Source organism: Carcharodon carcharias, chromosome 19 (assembly GCF_017639515.1).
Source record: "Carcharodon carcharias isolate sCarCar2 chromosome 19, sCarCar2.pri, whole genome shotgun sequence".
Classification (NCBI taxonomy): Eukaryota; Metazoa; Chordata; class Chondrichthyes; order Lamniformes; family Lamnidae; genus Carcharodon; species Carcharodon carcharias.
Window position 1 is genome coordinate 57,712,616 of NC_054485.1, and position 22,453 is coordinate 57,735,068.

Consider the following 22,453-nt stretch of genomic DNA (forward strand, 5'->3'; position numbering starts at 1 on the left):
TGAGTACAAGAGTAAGGAGGCCATGTTGAACTTGTATAAGACACTCATTAGGCCTCATCTGGAGTATTGTGTCCAATTCTGGGTGCCATACTTGAGGAAGAATGTGAAGGCATTGGAGAGAGTACAGAGGAGATTCGGAAGAATGATTCTCGGGGTGAAGAACTGTAGCTATGAGGATAGATGGGAGAGGTTGGGACTGTTTTCCTTGGAGAAAAGGAGGTTGAGAGGAGACTTGATAGATGTATTGTAGATCCTGAGGGGTATGGGCAGGGTAAATAATGAGAAACTGTTCCCACTCAGGAGAGCGTCAAGAACTATAGGGCACAGATACAAAATAATTGGCAAAAGGAGTAAATGTGATGTGAGGAAAAATGTTTCATCCAGAGGGCAATTGGAGTCTGGAGCGAACTTCCTGAAAGGGTGGTGGAGGCAGGTTCGATCGAGGTATTAAAAAGGGAATTAGAATGCTATCTGAAAGAAAAGAATGAGCAAAGTTGCGGGGATAAGACAGGGAAGTGGGACTCGATGGAATGCACCTTCAGTGAGCCGGTGCAGACTCTATGGGCTGAATGGCCTCCTTTTGCACTCTAAAGTTTCCATGATTCTGTGACCTAACCTGGGAAAGCACGCTGTTCTGGTGCTCGCTGTGCAATGTTTGTAGGTATTATCGCATTAGGACATTCTGCTCTCGTCTTTTCTTCTCCCTTATGAAATCTCAGCAAGGCTTTTTTTGCTAACATTTATGAAATGTCTTCATTAATCTGTCACAGCTTTCATCTGAGGTTACCACAGCTTGACATTGCACAAGCTATATTGTTAAAGAGACAAGTGGTGGTAATTGTTGCCACACGTTTCTGTCTGGATTCCAGCTGTCTCAGGAATGTATACAAAGGTGCTGAGCTGTCAGAGGATTCTGATGGATCAGTTGTCTTGTCTGTGAGTCATCTGTACTAACAAATATTGCATAGTATCTAATTATCTCTTTGAATGCAAACCTAGGGTGTGTCTGGGCCTCCAGGAACACAGGGTGAGAAGGTAAGATACAAGAACATCCTAGCGACATCTGTATCCCTGCATTAGTAGGATTGTGGGGTATTTATTGGGGTCAGAGATCAGCTGATGTGGGTAATTTATTGGGGTGGGGTGGTGTATTTATTAGGGTCAGAGGTCAGATGGTGAGAGTATTGGGGTCAGGAGCCGGGTGGGGTAATTATAAGGGTCAGGGTTCGGGTGGTGTGGAATTTATTGGGTGTGGTGGGATATTAGGGTCAGATGTCAGGTGGTGTGAGTATTGGGGTCAGGTGGTGTTGGGCATTTACTGAGGATGGGTGGAGTATTTATTGGGGTCAGAGGCATTGGTCATTCAGCGCTCCAAATTGCCTGTATATCTTTATGACCTACTTTGTCTAGTCCTTTTCGTGACATGTTTCCCACAATATGGGCAGGACATGGCATCAGCTCTCTGAGTTTTGGGAGGATAACTAGCTGTTGACTTGGAGATTTCCCAGTTTAAAAAAAATGTGGTGAATGCTTGGATGGTTGGTTGTTACTGATTTGGACTCCATCCCAGACAATATAATCTTATAAAAGAATATATGTTCCTTTATCTGATGAATCTTTGTTTAAATTCCATGCAGGGAGATACAGGAGATCCTGGTCTGAAAGGAGAGAAGGTGAGCTCATTAACTGTTGAAATCCGAGAATTCCTGTCCATAAGTCTATCGTAATAAAAGCTAATTCCCTTTACATGAACAGAAACATTCCTCTGTCCTACACCTCAATCTTAGGGCCACAAATGATAGACCAAGGTATTGGCAAAAGTACCTTGGGGGTGATGAGAATTATTTTGATGCCACAAGTTGTTCTGATCTGGAATGCACTGCCTGAAAGGGCAGTGGAAGCAGTTTCAATAGTAACTTTCCAAAGGGAATTGACTAAATGTGGATAAATAGGAAAAAATTGCAGGGCTATGTGGATAGAGTAGGGAAGTAAGCTTAATTAGATTAATTCATGGAGCTGGCACAAGCACAATGGGCCAAATGGCCTCCTGTGATGTATCATTCAATGATTCTAAGCTCAAGATCTAGACTTCAGGTAAATTCTGCGGAACCATTCAGTATTGCATAATAGACACTTCCACAGTTCTAGCTTTTTTAAGTAGCAATTACTCATTCAAACAGCCTGAATACAGATTCAGTGGGTGAACTGCATACCTTGAAGTCTGAAATCAGCTCTTATGGAGCTAAGGTAAGCCCAATCTGTCCAAAAACCCTGGGTTTGACAAATTGTGTATTGGAAGTTTTGTAAGGTTTGAACCTGTGGCTTGAGTTGATCAGATAACTGATCTCAGTTGGCCTGTTAAACTAGTTCTATGCAGGTTAAGCAGCTAACCTTATTTATTATTTCGAATAATTGACAGTAGCAAGAATATCGGAGAACACCGTATCGTACAAGTAGTAATAAGCAATACTCACTTCAAGATTATGTCCTTAAAGAATTAAAAACAAAAAAACTGCGGATGCTGGAAATCCAAAACAAAAACAGAATTACCTGGAAAAACTCAGCAGGTCTGGCAGCATCGGCGGAGAAGAAAAGAGTTGACGTTTCGAGTCCTCATGAACCTTCGACAGAACCCTTCTGTCGAAGGGTCATGAGGACTCGAAACGTCAACTCTTTTCTTCTCTGCCGATGCTGCCAGACCTGCTGAGTTTTTCCAGGTAATTCTGTTTTTGTTTTCCTTAAAGAATTAGTTGCTCTGGCAGTTTTTCTTGCCATCGACACGGTGTATTACCACATGATTCTGGGAGGAAATTGGCAGTTGATCCATAAAGCAGCTGCTCAGCCGGTTTGGAACATGAAACAGGTTTCAAAAACCAGAGAAGAATCCATGTTAGAAAATCCTTTTAAGGGCAGAGTTGTCATTACCGTAGATACCAACTTTATCATGCGAGAATATGGCAAACTCACACTTTCCTGGGGTCAGGGGTCATTATCATTGCTGATGGGAGAGCGGGAAGGCCAAGATTCCAGTCACTCCGTGGTCCTCAGCTACTTGCCTAGATGGGGCCGGGGTTCTGGTCAGATTCCAGCCATTAAAAGGGAACTCATCACTGCAGAGAAGCAGAAATGGGCCCAGTGCAGAGAAGTATTGTGCATTTGTCTTCATAGTAGAAGACATGAGTTACATAGCAAAAATAAAGAGTAACCTGGGGGATAATAAGAGTGAGAGAATTAAAGTAATTTAGATCAGAGAAAAAGTATTGGAGAACCTCAAGGGACTAAAACCTGACAAATCCCCAGGACCTAAGGGCCTACACATCCTAGGGTTCTCAGAGAGAGAGCTGCAGAGATGGTGTATGTGTCAGTTATGATTTTCCAAAATTTCCTCAATTCTGCAACAGTCCCAACAGATTGGAAGTTAGAAAATATTACACCACTATTCAAGAAAGGAGGGAGAGAGAAAACAGTCACCGGGAACGTGGTGGAATCTATTATTAAGGAGATCTGAACAATGCACTTAGAAAATCATATTCGGATTAGAACAAGTCATCGTGGTTTTACAAAAGGGAAATGCTGTTTGACAAATTTATTAGTGTTTTTTGAGGATATCACAAGTAGGATAGATAAAGGGGAATCTGTAGATGTGGTACACTTGGATTCCTAAAAAGCATTCGATAGGGTGCTAAGTATACAAAAGGTGAATACACAAGATAAGGGCTCATGGTGTTGGGGGTGATATGTTAGACTGGATAGAGGATTGGTTAATGGACAGGAAGCAGACAGAAATGTGGCATTTGGTAGGCTGTGACTAGTGGAGTACTGCAAGGATCATGGCTGGGGCCTCAGCAATTTAAATCTATATCAGTGACTTAGACAAAGAGACAGAGAGTAACGTATCTAAGTTCACTGCAACAGGCAGTGGCTCAGCATGCGGGCAGTCCGAAAAGCAAACTCTGTCAGGGTTGCTTGTGGGCTCCCAGGGGCATCCCTTGTTCAAAGGCAGTGAATGCTTGATCAAGGGACCCGACATCAAGAGAAGGGGGATCCACTGAGAGCCAACCCCCTGCCCATGCTGCCAAATCCACTGGGCCTTCCCCACAACCCTCATTTCACAACCCCCTCCTGCTCACTCATCTATGCCTGGGTCCCTCTACAATCCTAGGCCCTGGGTTGGTGCATTACTGACAGCAGCCACAGCCTCCCTGGTGGTGCTGCTGAGCAATAAAGAGCCGTTAGCTGCTGATTGGTTGGTAGTTCTCAGTGGGCGGGACTTCATCCTGGGGTCCTTGATCCCAGGAAAAACCCACCGCTGCCCAGTTAAGTGCCTGACTGGTGCTTAATTCAGCAGGCCTTCTTAAAAAGAGGTGATGTGGTCTCTCCAGTTAGGAGGTGAGACACCCATTTCCTCCATTAAGTTCCACCTACAGATACTCATGGCTGCTAATAATAATACCACACATTCAACAAAACCTGTACACAGGCTTGTGGAGCTATTGTTGAATTATTTTCTTGTTATTTTATTGGAGAGACGGGGGAGGGGAGAAGCTGGGTTACTCAACAATATGAAATATTTTACCTCTGCTCTGTGACATAGGGTGAATCCTGCAAAGCCTGTCCACAACTCCCTGACAAGCTCGGAAACATTGTGGGACTTCCAGGACCACCAGGAGCTAAAGGTGACCCAGGACCCCCAGGAGTTCAAGAACCTGGACCACCTGTGAGTATCCGAACTATAGCGGCTTTAAGTCAGAGTGGAAATAGATGTTGCTGCATAGAAATCACTTTATATCCTTGAATTGATTTTGCTCATTGGTTGTGGGAAGGTTTGGGGAGATAGTGACAGTTTGATGCATATCACTGCCTCACATTAAAGCAAACCTCATGGATTCACCGATATGTCACTTGAATTACCCTGCCAAACTCTCAAAATAAGCCAGTCTGTTTTGAAAGCCAGTTGAAGCCTTGGGAAAGTTGAGTTCAAAATTCCCTTTGTCTGGAGTTAAACTAGTTCCAGGTACAGATATTCCCACTGAATTCCCTCTTGAGCATGTTACCTATTTATTGATTAGTCCAGATCAATCTCACCTTCTCTGTGTACTGGAACTGTGCTTGACTGACACTTGGGCCTGCTCTATGATGTCATTTTCTATCAACACAGTCCACGGTAGTTTTGTAATCTTCAACAGTCAGGATAACACAATCGTTCAAAACTGTCAACCAAAAACAAGATGGCCACGTGTGTTTGCACACACACTGAATCATGGTAAGTAGTTGCTCAAGTGTGAACCAATAGTGGTACAGATTAGCACATTTAGTTTAGAACATGGAGTAGTCATTTGGGACATTTAAGTTGCCAACTGTGCTTGGGCTAATTCCTAGAGATTTCATCATCACCTGACCATTTGTCCCCTCATACTTCCACTTAAAGTGTCCGTTCTTGTGGCATCCCACCTTCTCACAACAATTGGGTGATTATTGACTACCAATCAAGCAGCGTTTTCCCATCTCCAATATCTCTAGAATGAATAAATAAGTGTTCAAAGAAAATGGAAAAAAAACCTGACAATTTTATTTAATTGTCATTTGATTTTTCTATCAGGCTGCTCAGAACAGTGGTCCTGGGGATGACTCCTCAATTCTTGACGGCTCTAGGACAAACATGAGAAAGGTCATATCTGCCAAATGCAGAAATTATGAATCGTTTGCATTTGATTGGTGAGCGTGGAAATAAATCCAGCACAAAGTACCACAGGCTGACACCTCCTGGTTAGGTCAGTGACCCCTGTTACACTTCAGGTTCCAGATCAGAGGTACATCTACACTGGTACGGTGTTTTCAGAAGCAAGCCATAGCTCCTCCTAATGGCTCAGTAACTAAATACTCTGGCCAGTGTAGGACTGAACCGTACAGGAAGGAAAGTACCTGAGTCAATTCTTAGTCTGTTCTGGGTTTATTAATCACAGCTGGCATTGTGGTGGGACTCCAGAATTGGCCTCAGTGCCAGTGGATTTTTGGGATGGTTGAAGAATCAGAACCAATCGGCAATGATCAAGCCAGCTCCACAGCCAAAATCAGTCAAGGTTCCCGATCCTGCTGGAATGCCCATGTGATTGCACATCGGATGATTGCAGGGATTAGGTCTAGCCTCTGTTTGGTTCAAAACCCTGTTAATGCTCACTTTTTAAGGGGCAGGGCCTCAAAGCTTATCACATGTCAGAGAATCAGAATCCGCTATTTTGAAGAGCAAGTTATATGACGTTTTAAAATGAAGAGTGGTGTTTGTGAATTTGAGTTTATTGTTTCTGACCCATGATTCTTCATGGCCCCCGGTAGGGATCAGCTTGCTATTGCTTTAATTCACAAGCAGAGCAGTCATTGACTGTGAATTTTCTCAGAGCTCTAAGTCAGAAGGTCAAAGGTTCCAATCTCATTGTGGGCTCACATTATCTAAGCTGTCACCTTCAGAATGAGGGAGAACTGCATTAGAGGTTGAGTTCACTCGGACATGAGCACACAATCTAGTCGGATGCTCCAGTGTAACGCTGAGTGAGGGTTGTACTGTCAGGGGTGTTGTTTTTCAGACGAGACAGAGGTCTCATCTTCCCTCACAGATCCCGTTCCACAATTTTGAAGAAGAGCAGGAGAGTTAGGAACAATATTTATCCCTCAATCAACATCACAAAAACAGATAATCTGCCCATTATCATATTTGCTGTTTGTGGGAGCTTGCTGTGTGAAGTTTGGCTGCCATGTTTCCTACATTATAACTGTGACTGCCATTCAAAAGTCTCCTGTTGGCTGTAAAGTGCTTTGGGATGTCCTGAGATTGTGTAGGTGCTATATAAATGCAGCTCTCGTCAAGAGAAGGCACCCAAAATATTGGAAGCCACTTTACTCAGAACTTGGTCATGGCAGGAGACTGCCAGGGGGACAGCGGAAACATTTTAGGGATGTCCCCATAACACCCCTGAAGAGGTCAAATATCCCCGTCAACTTATGGGAGACCCTGGATTGGGACCAGTAAAAATGGAGAAGGCTTATTCAGGGAGGCAAGAGATTTCGTTGGAAACATGCGGTGATGAAGTTGGAACATCAGAGGAAGTGCACAAACCTCCAAACAGCTTCAACAACCGACCTTTGAAGCATTGCCTGTCCTGCATGTGGCAGAGTCTGCAGATCACACAATGGCTAATCAGCCATCTCAGAACCCATCGAGCTGGAGTGGAAGCAAGTCATCCTTGAGGGACTGCCTAACTCTGTTTTTTTCCCTTTTTAGGTGATATCTGTCAGAGGAGATGCTAAACCAATTTCCCATGTGCCTGTTGATGTGGATATTAGGTTCCCATGGCCTGAATTTTCCTTCACTTGCAATTCTGGCTCAGGTCAGAGGGACAGTGACTGGGAAGAGCAAGTGCTGAGGGCCCTCAGCCCTGCCTTTGGTTTTCTTTTCCCAAGTGAGAACCATCTCTGTCTCCAGGCCAACCCCTATCCCACTAGGGGGTACTGTTTTAAAATTAGGGGTTACCCTTTTTGAACAGAAATGTTTTCTCTCAGAGGATTGTGCAACTTTGGAATTCTCTGCCTCAGAAGGTGGTGGAGGTGGCGTCATTGAATATTTTTAAGGCTGAGGTAAACAGATGCTTGTTAGGCAACGGAATCAAAGATTTCCAAGGTTAGATGGGAAGGTGGAAATCGAAACACAAGATCAGCCATGATCTTATTGAATGGCAAAGTGGGCTGGAGGGGCCAAATGATCTACTCCTGTTCCTATTTCTTATGTTCATCCAATGCAAATGCTGACTGGGGAGGTGACCTGATTTCCCTCCTTGCACATATGCTACTTGTCGCGCTGCTGCCTGGCACTGCCAGGTGAAAGGCCCCAAAATGTGGTAATGGAGGGTGAGGAGCCTCCTCTCCCTTCTGATTGGCCTTCAAACACTGACCTATGTCGTCCTTGGTTTGGGGTGAGGCTTTGAGCTGACTGTTTGTTTCTGCTGGGGGTCCTATCAATTCCCTCACTCACTGGGTGCTCTAGAGGTGTCCGCAGGACAGCAGCTGAAACAGGTTTAGGAGGAGGCATGATGCTATGTAACTCTTTCGAGTACAAACCCGTTTCCATCTGTTTCAGATGAAGTTACATTGTTTCATTGTTTGCCATTGTGAGATTTGAACTCTTGATCTTGGGGTTACAAACCCAGTACCCATAACCACTTGGCTATTTAGGCCAAGCATGATGCTATGTAGTGAGTTTACTTTACTGGTCAATTTAAAAGAACACTAATCAGAGTTAACGAGCTGACTCACCAGAAAAAAATAATCCTTACATTCACGAACAGCCCAGTAGTTCAACAAGTCACAGCAGGTAATGCAGTTGCAATACTATCCAGTCTTATCAGGAGGACTATGGGCCTCGGGACCCCCTTCCCACCAGCCCCCACATGTGGAGCACCTTGTACTGTTCAGACATTGCTATATCTAATTGCAGCTGCTCAGTCATACTGTTGTGGGAGATCGAGAGTGACTTTGTCCATAGGATTCCCTGGCCTGTTTGAAAGGCACACTGAGACGCTTAGCCGTCCTCGGCTATATCTTACAAATCACTTCAACGTTGCAGGCTTCTGCTTCCCATTGGTGCTCCTGGTGGGTGCCCACCATAAATATATCATGGAGTCTGTGTGACAGGCGAAAGTGGTGTCCCCCCACAACCCCCGCAACTCCCTCTGCCTCTATAAATCCAGTCCAATGCCTATATTTGAAGAGGAGTAGGGAGTTCTGTCAGAGACCTGGCCAGCATTCCTCCCATGGCTCACATCACCAAATAAAAACAGATTAATAGTTCATTGATAAAAACAAAAAAACTGCGGATGCTGGAAATCCAAAACAAAAACAGAATTACCTGGAAAAACTCAGCAGGTCTGGCAGCATCGGCGGAGAAGAAAAGAGTTGACGTTTCGAGTCCTCATGACCCTTCGACAGAACTGTTTTTCCAGTTCTGTCGAAGGGTCATGAGGACTCGAAACGTCAACTCTTTTCTTCTCCGCCGATGCTGCCAGACCTGCTGAGTTTTTCCAGGTAATTCTGTTTTTGTGTTGTTAATAGTTCATTCATTGTTTTGTGGGATCTTGCTTTGCACAAATTAGTTGCTACCTTTATCTAAATAAGGACCGTGACTGCTTTTCAAGCAGTCATTCATAGGCCATGACACTTTTTGGGGTGTTCTGAGAATGTGATAAATTGCCATATCAATATTAATTGTCTCTTTATAGGGCCAACCCGGAGCACCAGGTCTGCATGGCTTAAAGGGAGAAAAGGTTAGTCACTGAGTTGACAATATCTATCTTAAAAACTGCACTTCAGCAAACAAACTGTTTAATTCAAACAATATTAAGCAGTATAGTAATGTAGTGGTTATAGTGATTGACTTGTAATTCAGATCCAAACTCATAATCCAGAGTGCTTGATTTCAAATCTCACCACAGCCATTTGAGATACTTCAGACAGATAGATGCCTCAGTGAAAGTGCCCTGTCTATGTAATATTGGCAGGGGTTCCTCACTTAGCCTATCTCATGGTCTGCTTATGCTCAGAATCAGGATACGAAACCCTCCCATCTCTTCCCTAGTCCCTGAATCGAAAATAATGAAACATGGTGCTGATTCTTGGTTGCGTTTTGTGACATTTAGAATGGGGCCAAGGATTGTATGCAGACTCTTCTTCACCTGTGGATCTCTGTAGGTCAGCATTTTCCTACAAATCTCTCTACGACACACAGCCAGAGCCAGGTGACCATTAGTTGCATTCTGCCTATTTGAATACATGCCTATTATGCCTGTTCTCTGTCTCCTTTGAACTAATTCATCACCTATCTCAATCATCCAATTCCATGAGCTATCATTTTTGTTAAGTGGAGCCTTTTCTTATCTGGAACCTTGTTGAATGTCGTCTATAAATAACATCCATAGATACACTTCATTATCCACCATGTTAGATACCTCCTCAAAAAAAAAAGCAGTGAGGTTAGTTAGACATGACTTATCCTTTACAAACCCATGCTGGCTGACTCTAATAAGGTCATATTCATCCAAGTGCTCAGCCACTGAACCATTAATAATACACTCCAGTTCCACTCCCATAACTGATGTTAGACTAACTGGCCTATAACTCCTGGTTTATTTCGCTTATCACTCTTAAAAAATTGATTAACATTGAGAAATTTCTAAAGCAAGGGAACAATTCCTGAATCAAGAAAGTTTTGGAAGTTCATAACGAGCGCATCAACAATTTCTTCTTCTAAGTTAATACTCTGGGGTGAAAACCATCTGGTCCTGGAGGTTTGTCTACTTTCATCTTGAGTTTCCCTATCACCATTATTTTTACTTACATTGTATCTATAGTTCCTCCCCTTGATATATTATTTTCTTCATATCTCTGGTATTTTATCCTCATCTCTTTTGTGAAGACCAAAACAAGGTAGCTCTTCAGTAAGTGCTATTTCCTGATTTCCAATTACAATTTTACCTGTGTCTGTCATGAAGATGCACACATGTTATGGCACAGCTGATGGTAAATGCTGAGTTGTTCAAATCCCAAAGGGAAAGGTGAAACAACTGCTACAATTTGTTTTGTAGTTTGTATAAATTTTGAATTGCATGCCTTGAATTCAGTAGTAAGAAGACCACCAAGTCTTATGGCTCTTACAAAACTAGATTAAACATTTATTAGTAAGAGAAATTATTTTAAAATACATATTTGGATCTACAAAGTACTACAATGATAACTTCTAAATCCCCTACTCAATCTAACTCCCAGTAACACTTTCATTAAGGCAACAGTAAAATATATAGATTTTAAAAGATCCAGGCAAAGAAACATGATACTCTGAACATGTCAAATTCAAAGTAAGTTTTCTTAACTTCAGTTCTTTGAAAACTGCAGCTTGAGGCATAGATACTGAAGGTTTTTCACTCTTGTAAGATCTTAAAATGCCTACCCTTACACACATAGCCTTTGATCGGTTATACATGTTTTTCCCTTTGAATGCAAATTCCCATTGTTTCACTGTGTTTTTGGACTTTACCTTTCTCATAATAAAAAATCTCTCATAGCATTAAATTTTACCAGTAACCTTTGGGAAAAATAAACACTGTTCCTAAACTTCACCTGGCTAGGAGACACATTTCACCCCTCTTTTGAAAACAATCTAGTCTGGTTTATTTAGAAATGCAAATGTCCTTTTACACCTTATATTCTAAACTTCCCTCATGTTGACATCAAAGCCTTCAGACCAGCTGCCTTTAATCCAATTAAGTCTCTCACACACATACACATCCCATTATTACTCTGTTTTACAATAAATTCCAATAACATTATGAGCATTATTTTATCTTCCTGACAACACATTACTCTGAACCACTCACCTTCTCTTAACATAATTGCAAAAATCTTCAGTGTTGCCCTAGATGTCCCTCACAAGCTTTTTAACATATTCCTTTCTGCAGCTTAGTTAGTGAAAAGTTGGTGAAAAACATTGCATTAGTATAAACGTGTAAATGTGAATCCTGTGACTCACCAGGTTGAGCTACAGTGTGGATAATTCAGTGTGGGAAAATGAGGGCCTTTAATCAAGCTGGAATCATTGGCTGTTGTACACTGTTCAAATGACAAGTCTCCATTTCACAGGGTAACATCGGCAAATCAGGAGCCACGGGGAAAACCGTGAGTACAGTGATCATTTCTCACTTACTTTACTCTCTCCTGCCTTACTTCAGTTACAGTAGGACAAACACAGAATACAAAACCCAGCCTTCATACAGAGGGGAATGAAGGGCTAGTACCAGAGACAAAGTGAACCTAGCATCCCAGTGGACAGAGCTGTACACTATGATGTTTCTCTACTAGTTGTAAGGATCTTAAACGGAATGAGGGTGAATCCTTAACATAAAAACATTTATTTTGCAATAACCTATGCCCTGATAACATAGAAACAGGAATGGGGCATTTTAGCTCCTCAAACCTGTTCCACCATTCAATCAGGTTATAGCTTATCTTTGACCTAACTCTATATACCCACCTTTGCCCCGTATCTTATCCATTTGCCTGAATCAGTGTGATTTTTTTTGTTGCAGTTTTTCTATGTTTTATGTTGTAATGATGTTGGTGTCAGAACGTGTCTGTTATAGAAGTCTTTGTAGTCTTCTATATGTTAACAGCAAGTCTTTATTAACTACTTGTAACTATATACAAATATACAGTAAAGGGTAAGGCAAGGAGCTATCACCATCCTAGGCCTTAATACATCTCTAGCTGACACCACACTGACTGTAGGGCTAGGTCATGTGCCTTCTTACATCACTGTATGGGCAGTACTGTACTCAGTACTCACATTAACCCTGTACTTGCCAGACCTTTCTACTATACCTCCCCCAAGACTTTATCCCATGGATATAGAGTTACATTAGTTTGCTTCAAGTCTTACGTTGTTAAACATCTTATGCATTTACCTTACTGTTACAAGCTCAATGCTATTCCAATATTATTGCTATAACAGTACGAACATTAATGACATTCTCAGTACACCATCTCCCCCCTTCAAGTCCTTGAAGTTAGAGGTTCAGTTGACCTCGAGGCCTTGTACCCCTTCCACATCTTGTTCGCTGTTCTGTCAGGAAACTGATAGGCTCTGTTGGTTCTGCTTCTTGTTGTTGGCTTGGAGGTTAGACTGACATTTGGTTTTCTTTCATTCTTTTCTTCCATTGCTTTATGTTGAACCCCTGCCGAGTCAGGTCGGCTCTTGTATCGAGCAATAATTTTTGTTACTCTTGATTGTTTCTTGTGGGGCAGAGGAAGATGGTATTCGTCTCCTTGGTGCTGCTTTTTCCTCTCTCTCCATGTGGGCTGTCTGGAAGTCCTCTGAGACTGAGGAAGAGCATTCCTGTGGTGAGAAGAAGGTTAAGTGGTATGCTCGCCTTTGTTTTTTGTTGTTGATGGTGGTAGGCTGCTACCCAGTTGCAGCATCCCATGTGGTGTGCTGGCTGGAAGTTGCAGTGTGAACACTGTGGTTGATGTGCCAATCAGCTGTACTATCATCAGATAGATGGAGATAGAGGCTTCTCGGACTGCTGTTCTTTCTCTGGTGCTGCTTCCACCGGAGATGCCATGGTAATCTCATGGACGGTAGGTTGGTCTGACCACTGTGGATTTTCCAGGACCTGGAATGATAATGGGACAAACATGCTCCACAAGAAGAGAATAGTGATCGAAGGTGAAATATGAGTCTTTGTGTTTGAGTACTCAGGGCCGTGCTGTTCTGGCTGGCTAATGGCAGTGGTGGTCTTTCTATCCCCTGGCTGGCTGGAGCAGATCCAGGGTTAATCATGCATCCCTGCTCAGATGAGAAAAAGGCTGATTATGGATAACATACATCAGCTCAAGGATCTCTGCTGCTCCATGGTGTATTCTCTCCTTTTTTTCCGTTTTTTCCTTGGCAGAGTATAGTTCCTCTCTGCCATCTTTCAAGTTCCCATTTTGTAATTGTGCTTCTGCCAATTGTTTTTAAAAGACCTTACACTCTTTAGTGAGAACTTCTACCTTTGCTTGCCATTCCATGTCCTGGATTTTCATCTCTTCGTATACCTCTTTGGGAATGCCATGTTTTTCCAAGGTTCCTTCCAAATGTACAACTGTTTCCTTCAGCGCTGCCGTCTCATCCTTGTACCTCTCGGCTTCCTCTCGGAATAGTGCATGTTCCTGAGTCTTCTCTGCAAAATGAGTCATCGGTTCTTTCAGAGTGGCATTAAATTCATTTTATTATCTCGCTTCATAATATCCCTGAGGAACAAACCTAGACCTGAGGGATCCTTGTAGCAACAGACTTCCTGTTTGTTGCAAAGTTCAAGTTTTCTTGAAATTTAAAAGTCTCAGTGAGTTTTTTTTTCTGCTGTTGTGCCATTCTGCTGCTCAAGGTATTCTTTATTTTATCTTGCTGCTGAAGGGTAATGGATTGTTTTTGAATCTGAACCTGTAGGATAATTAGCTGCTCTGTCAACTGTTTATTTTCTCAGACAGCTCTTTTCTTCTCACTCTGTATGTCAGTGTATTGCTTTGTCATTGCTGATAACTCTACACAACTTTTCCTGAAATAGCATCCATCGTCTTTCCCAACTCCTCATGTATTTCCAAAGGCCACATCTTGGTTCATCAAAGAGTCTTTCAAGGCAGTTAGTGCCTCTCTTGGCTGCTGTCATGCTGGGCTGCACTTCAGGTTGAGTCCTTCAAACTCAGCTTTGATGTAAACATTTTCTGATTATATTTCCGCTTTCCCTTGCTCCGTATGACAAGTGCTTTTTCACTACCAGCTGCTGTTACAGTTCTGGAAATGTGTCCATGTCTTCAAAAAGGAAATCATTTGGGACTTCTGGCTCAGTCTTTCTATAAAGATATATTACTGGGGCTTCCAGAGAGCTCTTTGTCTCTCTGGCACCCTCATGTAATTTGTTTGGGTGTTGTCTTTTACATTTCTATCATTTTGTTGGGGGTTTTTAATGCCTCTTGTTAAACTCTGAACTCTCCTCAGCTTGAAGATTAAAATATTCATCATAGGCTGTTAACATTTCCCCAAGGCTGGTTTCGAATTCATCAATGCCTTGCATCAGGACAAAGTGATTCACAAGATCACCAAACTAGCTTTTTTCAAAAAAAGCATTAGTCTGGTCTTCTCTGGTTTTTTTTCTAACTGAGGCCTAATGTACTCAAGTAATATGAAAAGTCGCTTCTCAAGAATGCCAAATGTCCTGTTGGATTTGGTCCAGGCATTGATCTAAAGCGATCCAGTGAGTTGGATTTTTGATCCATGTTGAAGATTTTAAAAGTGTGGTTACAGTTTTAAGAGCTCACAGGCTTCCAAGATGGCATTGCTGTTCACTGCAGAACAATTGATCTCTCGAGCTTGTCAGTTTTTGCGGGCTTTACAAAATGGCGACAGCCCGCTTCGAGAAGAGGAGTTTTCACCAATGGCTGAGTGGCTCGGCGATCTGCCAACTTGATTTAATCAGAGATGTAGTGAGACGTTTGAATGAACGACAGGCTTGCTGTTTATGGGCTCAGATGGCCGCAAGGTTCTCGAGATTTGAGTAAGTTGATTGTTAATTTGCTTTTTATCCTGTTCAACTCGGAGGCCATGGGCTGAGGCTCGGAATCGGGATTAGCAACGGCCTTCGTTCAAACAGCGCGTCTCACTGAATTAGTAAAAGGGCTTCTCAGGACTGGCTGCAGCTTGGAAGTGAAAAGGATTTAGCTTGCCCTTGCAGGCTATGGACTCTGCGTGCTGAAGCGGGACTTCCAAGGGAGAATTTGTGGAGTCTTCTGCTGCAGTAAAACCTCTGCCCTCGGTTTCCAGACTCTTCTCTCTGGAGCTTTTTCTGGCGAATATTCTCAACATCTGTAGATTGGGAGCTCCTTTCAGCTCAGAATCCGTTGAAGGTGTCTTTTTTCTTAGTCTTTCACCATTCCTGTGAGGTTTTTAGACCCGGAGCTGCCACCATGTTGGGATGGTGTTTGTTGTAGAACGCATCTGTTGAAGAAGCCTTCATAGTCTTCTGCATGTGAACAGCAAGTTCTTATGAACTACTTTGTAACTATATACAAATATACAGTAATGGGTACAGGAAAAGCGCTATCTCCATCCTAGGTCTTAACGTATCTCTGGCCAATACCACACTGACCCTAAGCCTAGGTCTTGTGCCTTCTTACATCACTGTGGGCAGCGGTACTGTGCTGAGTCTCGCATTAACCCTGTATGTGCCAGGCCCTTCTACTACACTTTCTTTTAGCTTTATGATGTCTCCTCCTCATTGGCCATCCACGGTTGTTTTTTTTTGTGGCAAGTAGTACTCTTGTTGCTTAGGGGTATAAACTGGTTCAATATCAAATTACATTCTTTTTTGAGCACCTCCTGCAGATCTTTTGGCATTTTACCCATTAGCAAATTTGCCTGGTTTACTGTGAACAGTCTCTGTCTTATTCCATTGAGCTCAGCCTTTACCTAAATCTAGAATCTTAGCACCTGTTTCACATTTCTCCATTTCAAACACTATATGTTCCAATCAATCAGATTATGATCACTATTAGATAAATGTTCATACTCCGTGAGGCTGTTAGCTAAATCTAGCTCATTATTCACTACTACATTGAAAATAGCCTGCCCCCTTTTTTCCTCAGTTGCTGTAGAAACAAACCTGGAAACATTCAAGAAATTTGCTGCCTTTTTGACATGTGCCAGTCTGCTGTGACAATCAGCATGAAAGTTAAAATCCCCCACTATAATTCCACTGCCCTTACTACATGCTTGTCTAATATCTATAGTTATGGAATCTACCACTTCACAGCTGCTACCAAGGGGTCTAGACAGAACTCTACTGCAGTATTGAATCCTTTTCTCCTTCGTCTACTTGCCTTTTGTTATATCCTCTCATCATTGAAGTGATTTCAGTTTAATCACAAAGACTACTCTCCTCCTTTACCATTTTCCTGAACATTCATGTAGACATTACAACCTGGTATATTTAGTTCCTTATACCGACTTTAGGAGTTTTTTGATGGGACAGTAGAGAAGGACCTTTACTCTGTATCTAACACCGTACTACCTGCCCTGAGTCTGTTTGATGGGGCAATGTAGATGGAGCTTTACTCTGTATCTAACCCCGTGCTGTGCCTGTCCTTGAAGCATTTGATGGGACAAATGGAGGGAGCTTTACTCTGTATCTAACCCTGTGTTGTACCTACTCTGAGAATGTTTGATGGGATACAGTTCAAGGAGATTTTCTCTGTGGCTAACAAGACTTGGACAGTTTTCTGAACTAATTATTTTACATAAATAACTGGGTAAAAAAAAAGTCAAACATTCTCAATTAATGACCAATTATTATCAGGGTTATTTTTCTCACACTGCCCAGTGCCAGTGAGCAGGTTGCTGTTTCTGTTGGTCCTGCCCTGAGTTCATTCTCATAACCAAGAGCACTGCGATCTTTACCTGTAAATCAGTAAGAAAATCCAAGTTTTTTTGGAGACCTCTCAATGGCCTTGAGGATTAAGCCTTCTGGCTGTTGAAGGAGGGAAAGCAAATTGTGTGGGAAGATGAGATTGAAATGAAACTTGAAAAATTATCTTGAAGTTGGAAGTCTACTTGCAAACCCCCCACCTCCTCAACCCTCTCCCTCCACGTCCCCACTGCACTCCAAGAGCCCTCAGACCTTGGAAATCTGTTGCTGGACATTGGACCTGCTTTTCACAGATGCGTTCTGCTGCAGTGTTGCCTGGGTGGGAGTGCAGAAGCTCAGGATGCCCCCCACTGCCCATTGGAATACACACCTTGGGCCTGGGGACTGTGACAGGCCCAATTACTCTGGCTGGGAGGTCTTATAATATCGGTGGGGGGGGGGTGCAGGTATGGGCCAGCAAGGCCCATACCTTCCCCCAATGCCCTCAGTCAATTCCCCAGGACCAATATAGAGAGAAATCTCCCCCATGTTTATCCTGTGAGGAATTTGGAATATGATGAGAAGGTGAGGATCAGAGAATCTTTCACAATGAAGAATCCTCCCAGTTGGTAGCAGCAAGACTTTGGAACTGCCGCCAGCCTCAGCATCTGATCCCTCTTGAAACAGACAAGTGATCAGAAAATACAGTCACAGTTCCCAGTGTTGGTTTGGTGTTAGCCATGGATCAGTTGGTAACACCCCTAACCGACTCTAGAGACTTGAACACAAAATCTAGACTGATACTCCCAATGCAGTACTGAGAGAGAGCTGCACTGCTGGAGGTGAGTCTTTCAAAGGTGTCATTAAACTGAGGCCCTACCTGCACTCTCAGGTGGATGTAAAAGATGTCATTGAGTAAGGGAATCCTTCTGTGTCCTGGGACAATATTTATCCCTTAACCAAGATCACTAAAATATCTGATCTAATCATTATCTCCTTGTTGCTTGTGGGATCTTGCTGTGCACAAATAGGCCACTGTGTTTTCTACATTAAAGTAGTGGCTACACTCCAAAGGTACCTAATTGGCTGTAAAGTGCTTTGGACTGTCCTGAGGTTGTGAAAAGTGCTGCAGAAATAAATGTCTTACTTTCTGTAATCGATATATTTTTGTCACCCTTTCCCAAAGCTGTGTTTACATTTGTATTTTGAAGGGTAAACGTGGCAATCAGGGGATCCCTGGGCATGAGGGCGAAAAGGGTAACAAGGTAAGTGCTTGAATCTCTAACCCTCACTTTACCTCTGCTGTACATCTCAGCTCTCAGAGCCATAGAGCCGTTACAGCACATGAGAAGATTTGGCCCCTCAAGTCCATGCCAGCTCTCTATAGAGGAATCCAGTGAGTCCTATTCCATTACTCTATCCCCATAGCTCTGCAGGTTTACTTCCCTCGAGCACTCATCCAATTCCTTTTTGAAATCATTGACCATCTCTGCTTCCGCCACCCTTGTGGTCATTACTACTCACTGCAGCAAAAAAGTTGTTCCTCAGCTCCTCAACCCCTCTCACCCCGCAGTGGGTATCTCTTAGGCAAAACCTTAAATCTGTCTCTGAGTCCATGCACCATCCATTTTCTCTTATATATCTTATCTAAATCTGTTATAATCTTGTACCCCTCTGCCAAATCTCCCCCAACTCTCTTTTGCTCCAAGGAGGACAACCCCAGCTTCTCTGACCTAACCTTGTAGCTAAATTTCCCCATCCCTGGAACCATTCTGGGAAATCTCCTCTGCAGCCTCTCAAGGACCCTCGCATCCTCCCTAAAGTGTGGTGACCAGAAATCAACACAATGCTCTACTTGTGGCCTAACTAGACTTGTATAAAGATTCAGCATAACTTCCCTTCTTATATACTGAATGCCTCTAATTATGAAACCCAAGATCCCATGTGCTTTGAGGAGAAGATGTTGGGCATTAAATGTTCTTGTTACAAAATATCTAGAGCAGGATGTCCAGCCTGTAGCCTCAAACTGTACCTAATCCCTGGTCCCTGACAACTGGAACCTCAAGGAGCAGCATTTTGGAATCAAAATACCCACCATAATGAATGGCTTCTCAACCTGGGCCTGAAGAATGGTCTCTGGGCGAGTGATTTCCTGTGGAATTCTACCCCAGTCAGAATGATTTCCTGTGAAATTACACCCCAGTCAGAATGGTTTCCTGTGGAATTCTACCCCAGTCAGAATGATTTCCTGTGAAATTATACCCCAGTCAGATTGGTTTCCTGTGGAATTATACCCCAGTCAGAATGGTTTTCTGTGGAATTATACCCTAGTCAGAATGGTTTTCTGTGGAATTATACCCCAGTCAAAATGGTTTTCTGTGGAATTATACCCCAGTCAGATTGGTTTCCTGTGGAATTATACCCCAGTCAGAATGGTTTCCTGTGGAATTATACCCCAGTCAGAATGGTTTCTTGTGGAATTATACCCCAGTCAGAATGGTTTCCTGTGAAATTACACCCCAGTCAGAATGGTTTTCTGTGGAATTATACCCCAGTCAGAATGGTTTCCTGTGGAATTATACCCCAGTCAAAATGGTTTTCTGTGGAATTATACCCCAGTCAGAATGGTTTTCTGTGGAATTATACCCCAGTCAGAATGGTTTTCTGTGGAATTATACCCCAGTCAGAATGGTTTCCTGTGGAATTATACCCCAGTCAGAATGGTTTCCTGTGGAATTATACCCCAGTCAGAATGGTTTTCTGTGGAATTATACCCCAGTCAGAATGGTTTTCTGTGGAATTATACCCCAGTCAGAATGGTTTTCTGTGGAATTATACCCCAGTCAGAATGGTTTTCTGTGGAATTATACCCCAGTCAGAATGGTTTTCTGTGGAATTATACCCCAGTCAGAATGGTTTTCTGTGGAATTATACCCCAGTCAGAATGGTTTCCTGTGGAATTATACCCCAGTCAGAATGGTTACCTGTGGAATTATACCCCAGTCAGAATGGTTACCTGTGGAATTATACCCCAGTCAGAATGGTTTCCTGTGGAATTATACCCCAGTCAGAATGGTTACCTGTGGCAGTGTCTCACAGTCACAGTCAGGACTTTGAGGGGGACCATCAAAATGAATCGATAATTGCGATGTTTTTGTTTAGCTAGCTGGTTTCCTATTATTTTAAACCTATCAGTGTTGCACTGGGATTGAATTTTTCATCAGCACTCCTGTCTTTTTAAGGGTGATCACGGGGATCGAGGAATCACAGGAGCTCCAGGAACCAAAGGAGAAAAGGTTTGTGTTATGTTTTGTTGCAAAGAATTGTCGGATTTCTTTTCTGCCTGAACCCTGTGACTTTATCTGTGCTTTTTTGCACTGCCATTTTTTGGTGACGTGTCCAGGTGGTAGCACACTCAACTCTGAGTCAGAAGATTGTGGGCTGAAGTCCACTCAGGGTCCTGAGCATCTAATTCAGGCTGATGCTCCAGTGCAGTACTGAGGGAGTATTGCACTGTTAGACATTCTGTCTTTTGAATGAGATATTAAATAAATGTGCCCTTTCAGCTGGACGTACAAGTTCTGTTTGCGATATTTGAGGAAAAAGGGAGCACTCCCTGGTATCCAGACCAATATTAATCTCTGAGCTATTATCAATACAACTGATTACCTAGTCATTTAACTCATTACTGTTAATCTTGTGTGCAAATTGGATGTCACGATTCCCTACATTACAACATCTTAAATGTACTTCATTGGCTGTTAGTCTCCATCAGGCTTGTCCAACCTTTTTGCTCAGGGGGCATTGTTTGCATTTTTTTTCACTTAAGAGGCTGATGAACAAATTTTGAAAAGACAAGGACAACGTTAAACTGAATTTAAAAAAAAAAAAGCTGAAGTATTAAGAAAAAAAGCGATTCCTCAGGAGAAGTACAACAATGCCATAACAATAAATTGTTAAGTTAAAAATAGTAAGTAATAAAAATGAGCAGTGTGTGAAGGGGTCAGACTGTGTGTGTCCAGCTCACTCACTCACACCCTCACCCACTATGAGTGGGTGTGTGTCTGTGTTAGTGTGTGGTGCTCAGAGTGAGTGAGAAATCCAAGACTGGGAGTAAGGCAGACAGTCACTCGCACGCACAGTCGTTCTCTCCCCCCGCTCTCCCGCACATGCACTCTCTCGCTCCCGCAAATGCACTCTTTCACACCCGCACATTCACTCTTTCGCTCCCGCACATGCCCTCTCTCCTTCCCGCACATGCACGATTTCTCTCTCGCGCACACGCACGATTTCTCTCTCGCGCACACGCACGATTTCTCTCTCGCGCACACGCACGATTTCTCTCTCGCGCACACGCACGATTTCTCTCTCGCGCACACGCACGATTTCTCTCTCGCGCACACGCACGATTTCTCTCTCGCGCACACGCACGATTTCTCTCTCGCGCACACGCACGATTTCTCTCTCGCGCGCACACATTCTCATGCTCCCACTATCTCTCTCTCTTCCCCCCCCGCCAACCCGAGCCAGCTGCAACATTTGCCCTCCCTGGGCCTGCCAAACCTTCACTCTTGCCAGGCCCCAGCCCCGCCGTTCCCTCCCTCTCTGGGCTCCAACCCCACTGCACCTTTACCTCCCTTGGACCCGGCAGCCCTGAGCATACTCACCACTGCCAGTGTTTGCTGCTCCTCCAATCAAAGGCAGGAGACAACCCTCTGAGTGAAGAAGTTTCTCCACATCTCATTCCAAATGGTTTATCCCAAATCCTGAAACTATAACTCCTTGTTCTAGAACTCCCCCCCAACCCCATTCAGAGGAAATAAGATCCCTGCATCCCGTCTGTCCATCCCTGTCAGAATTTTATATGTTTCAATGAGATCCCCCCCTCCTCCTAAACTCCAGTCAATAAAGGCCTATGCAACCCAATCTCTCCTCAAACGACAATCCTGCCATCCCAGGAATCAGTCTGTTGAGCCTTCCCTGCACTCCCTCTATGGCAAGTATATCCTTTCTTAGGTAAGGAGACCAAAACTGCACACGGTACTCCAGGTGTGGTCTCACCAAGGCTCTGTGTAGCTGCAGTAAGACAAAAGCAAAATACTGTGGATGCTGGAAATCTGAAACAAAAACAGAAAATGCTGGAAAAAATCAGCAGATATGACAGCATCTGTTGAGACAGAAAAACAAAGTTAATGTTTTGAATCCGTATGACCCTTCTTCAGAGCCATACAGAGCCATTTTGAGGCCGTATGACGCTTCTTCAAGGACTCAACATTAACTTTGTGTTTCTCTCTCTCAGGTGTTGTCAGATCTGCTGAGTTTTTCTGGCATTTTCTGTTTTTGTTGCAGTAAGACATCCTTGCTCGTGTACTCAAGTCCTCTCACAATGAAGGCCAACATACCATTTGCCTTCTTAACTGCTTGCTGCACCTGCATGCTTGCTTTTAGTGATTGGTGTACAAGGACACCCAGGTCCCTTT

General features: G+C 43.2%; 1 protein-coding gene across 5 annotated transcripts in view; it reads left to right on the plus strand.

Moving 5' to 3' along the window:
* The window catches only part of col16a1 (collagen, type XVI, alpha 1), a 512,937-nt gene that overhangs the window by 239,345 nt on the left and 251,139 nt on the right, over positions 1-22,453 (plus strand). For 4 of the 5 annotated variants that reach the window (XM_041212840.1, XM_041212847.1, XM_041212841.1 and 1 more), the window contains 7 exons: positions 1,000-1,035; positions 1,638-1,673; positions 4,595-4,717; positions 9,267-9,311; positions 11,680-11,715; positions 18,185-18,238; positions 20,216-20,269. In XM_041212840.1, coding sequence (XP_041068774.1) covers positions 1,000-1,035; positions 1,638-1,673; positions 4,595-4,717; positions 9,267-9,311; positions 11,680-11,715; positions 18,185-18,238; positions 20,216-20,269 — 384 coding nt within the window. The remainder of the gene's footprint in view (positions 1-999; positions 1,036-1,637; positions 1,674-4,594; positions 4,718-9,266; positions 9,312-11,679; positions 11,716-18,184; positions 18,239-20,215; positions 20,270-22,453) is intronic. The other variant, XM_041212846.1, reaches the window with a different exon arrangement.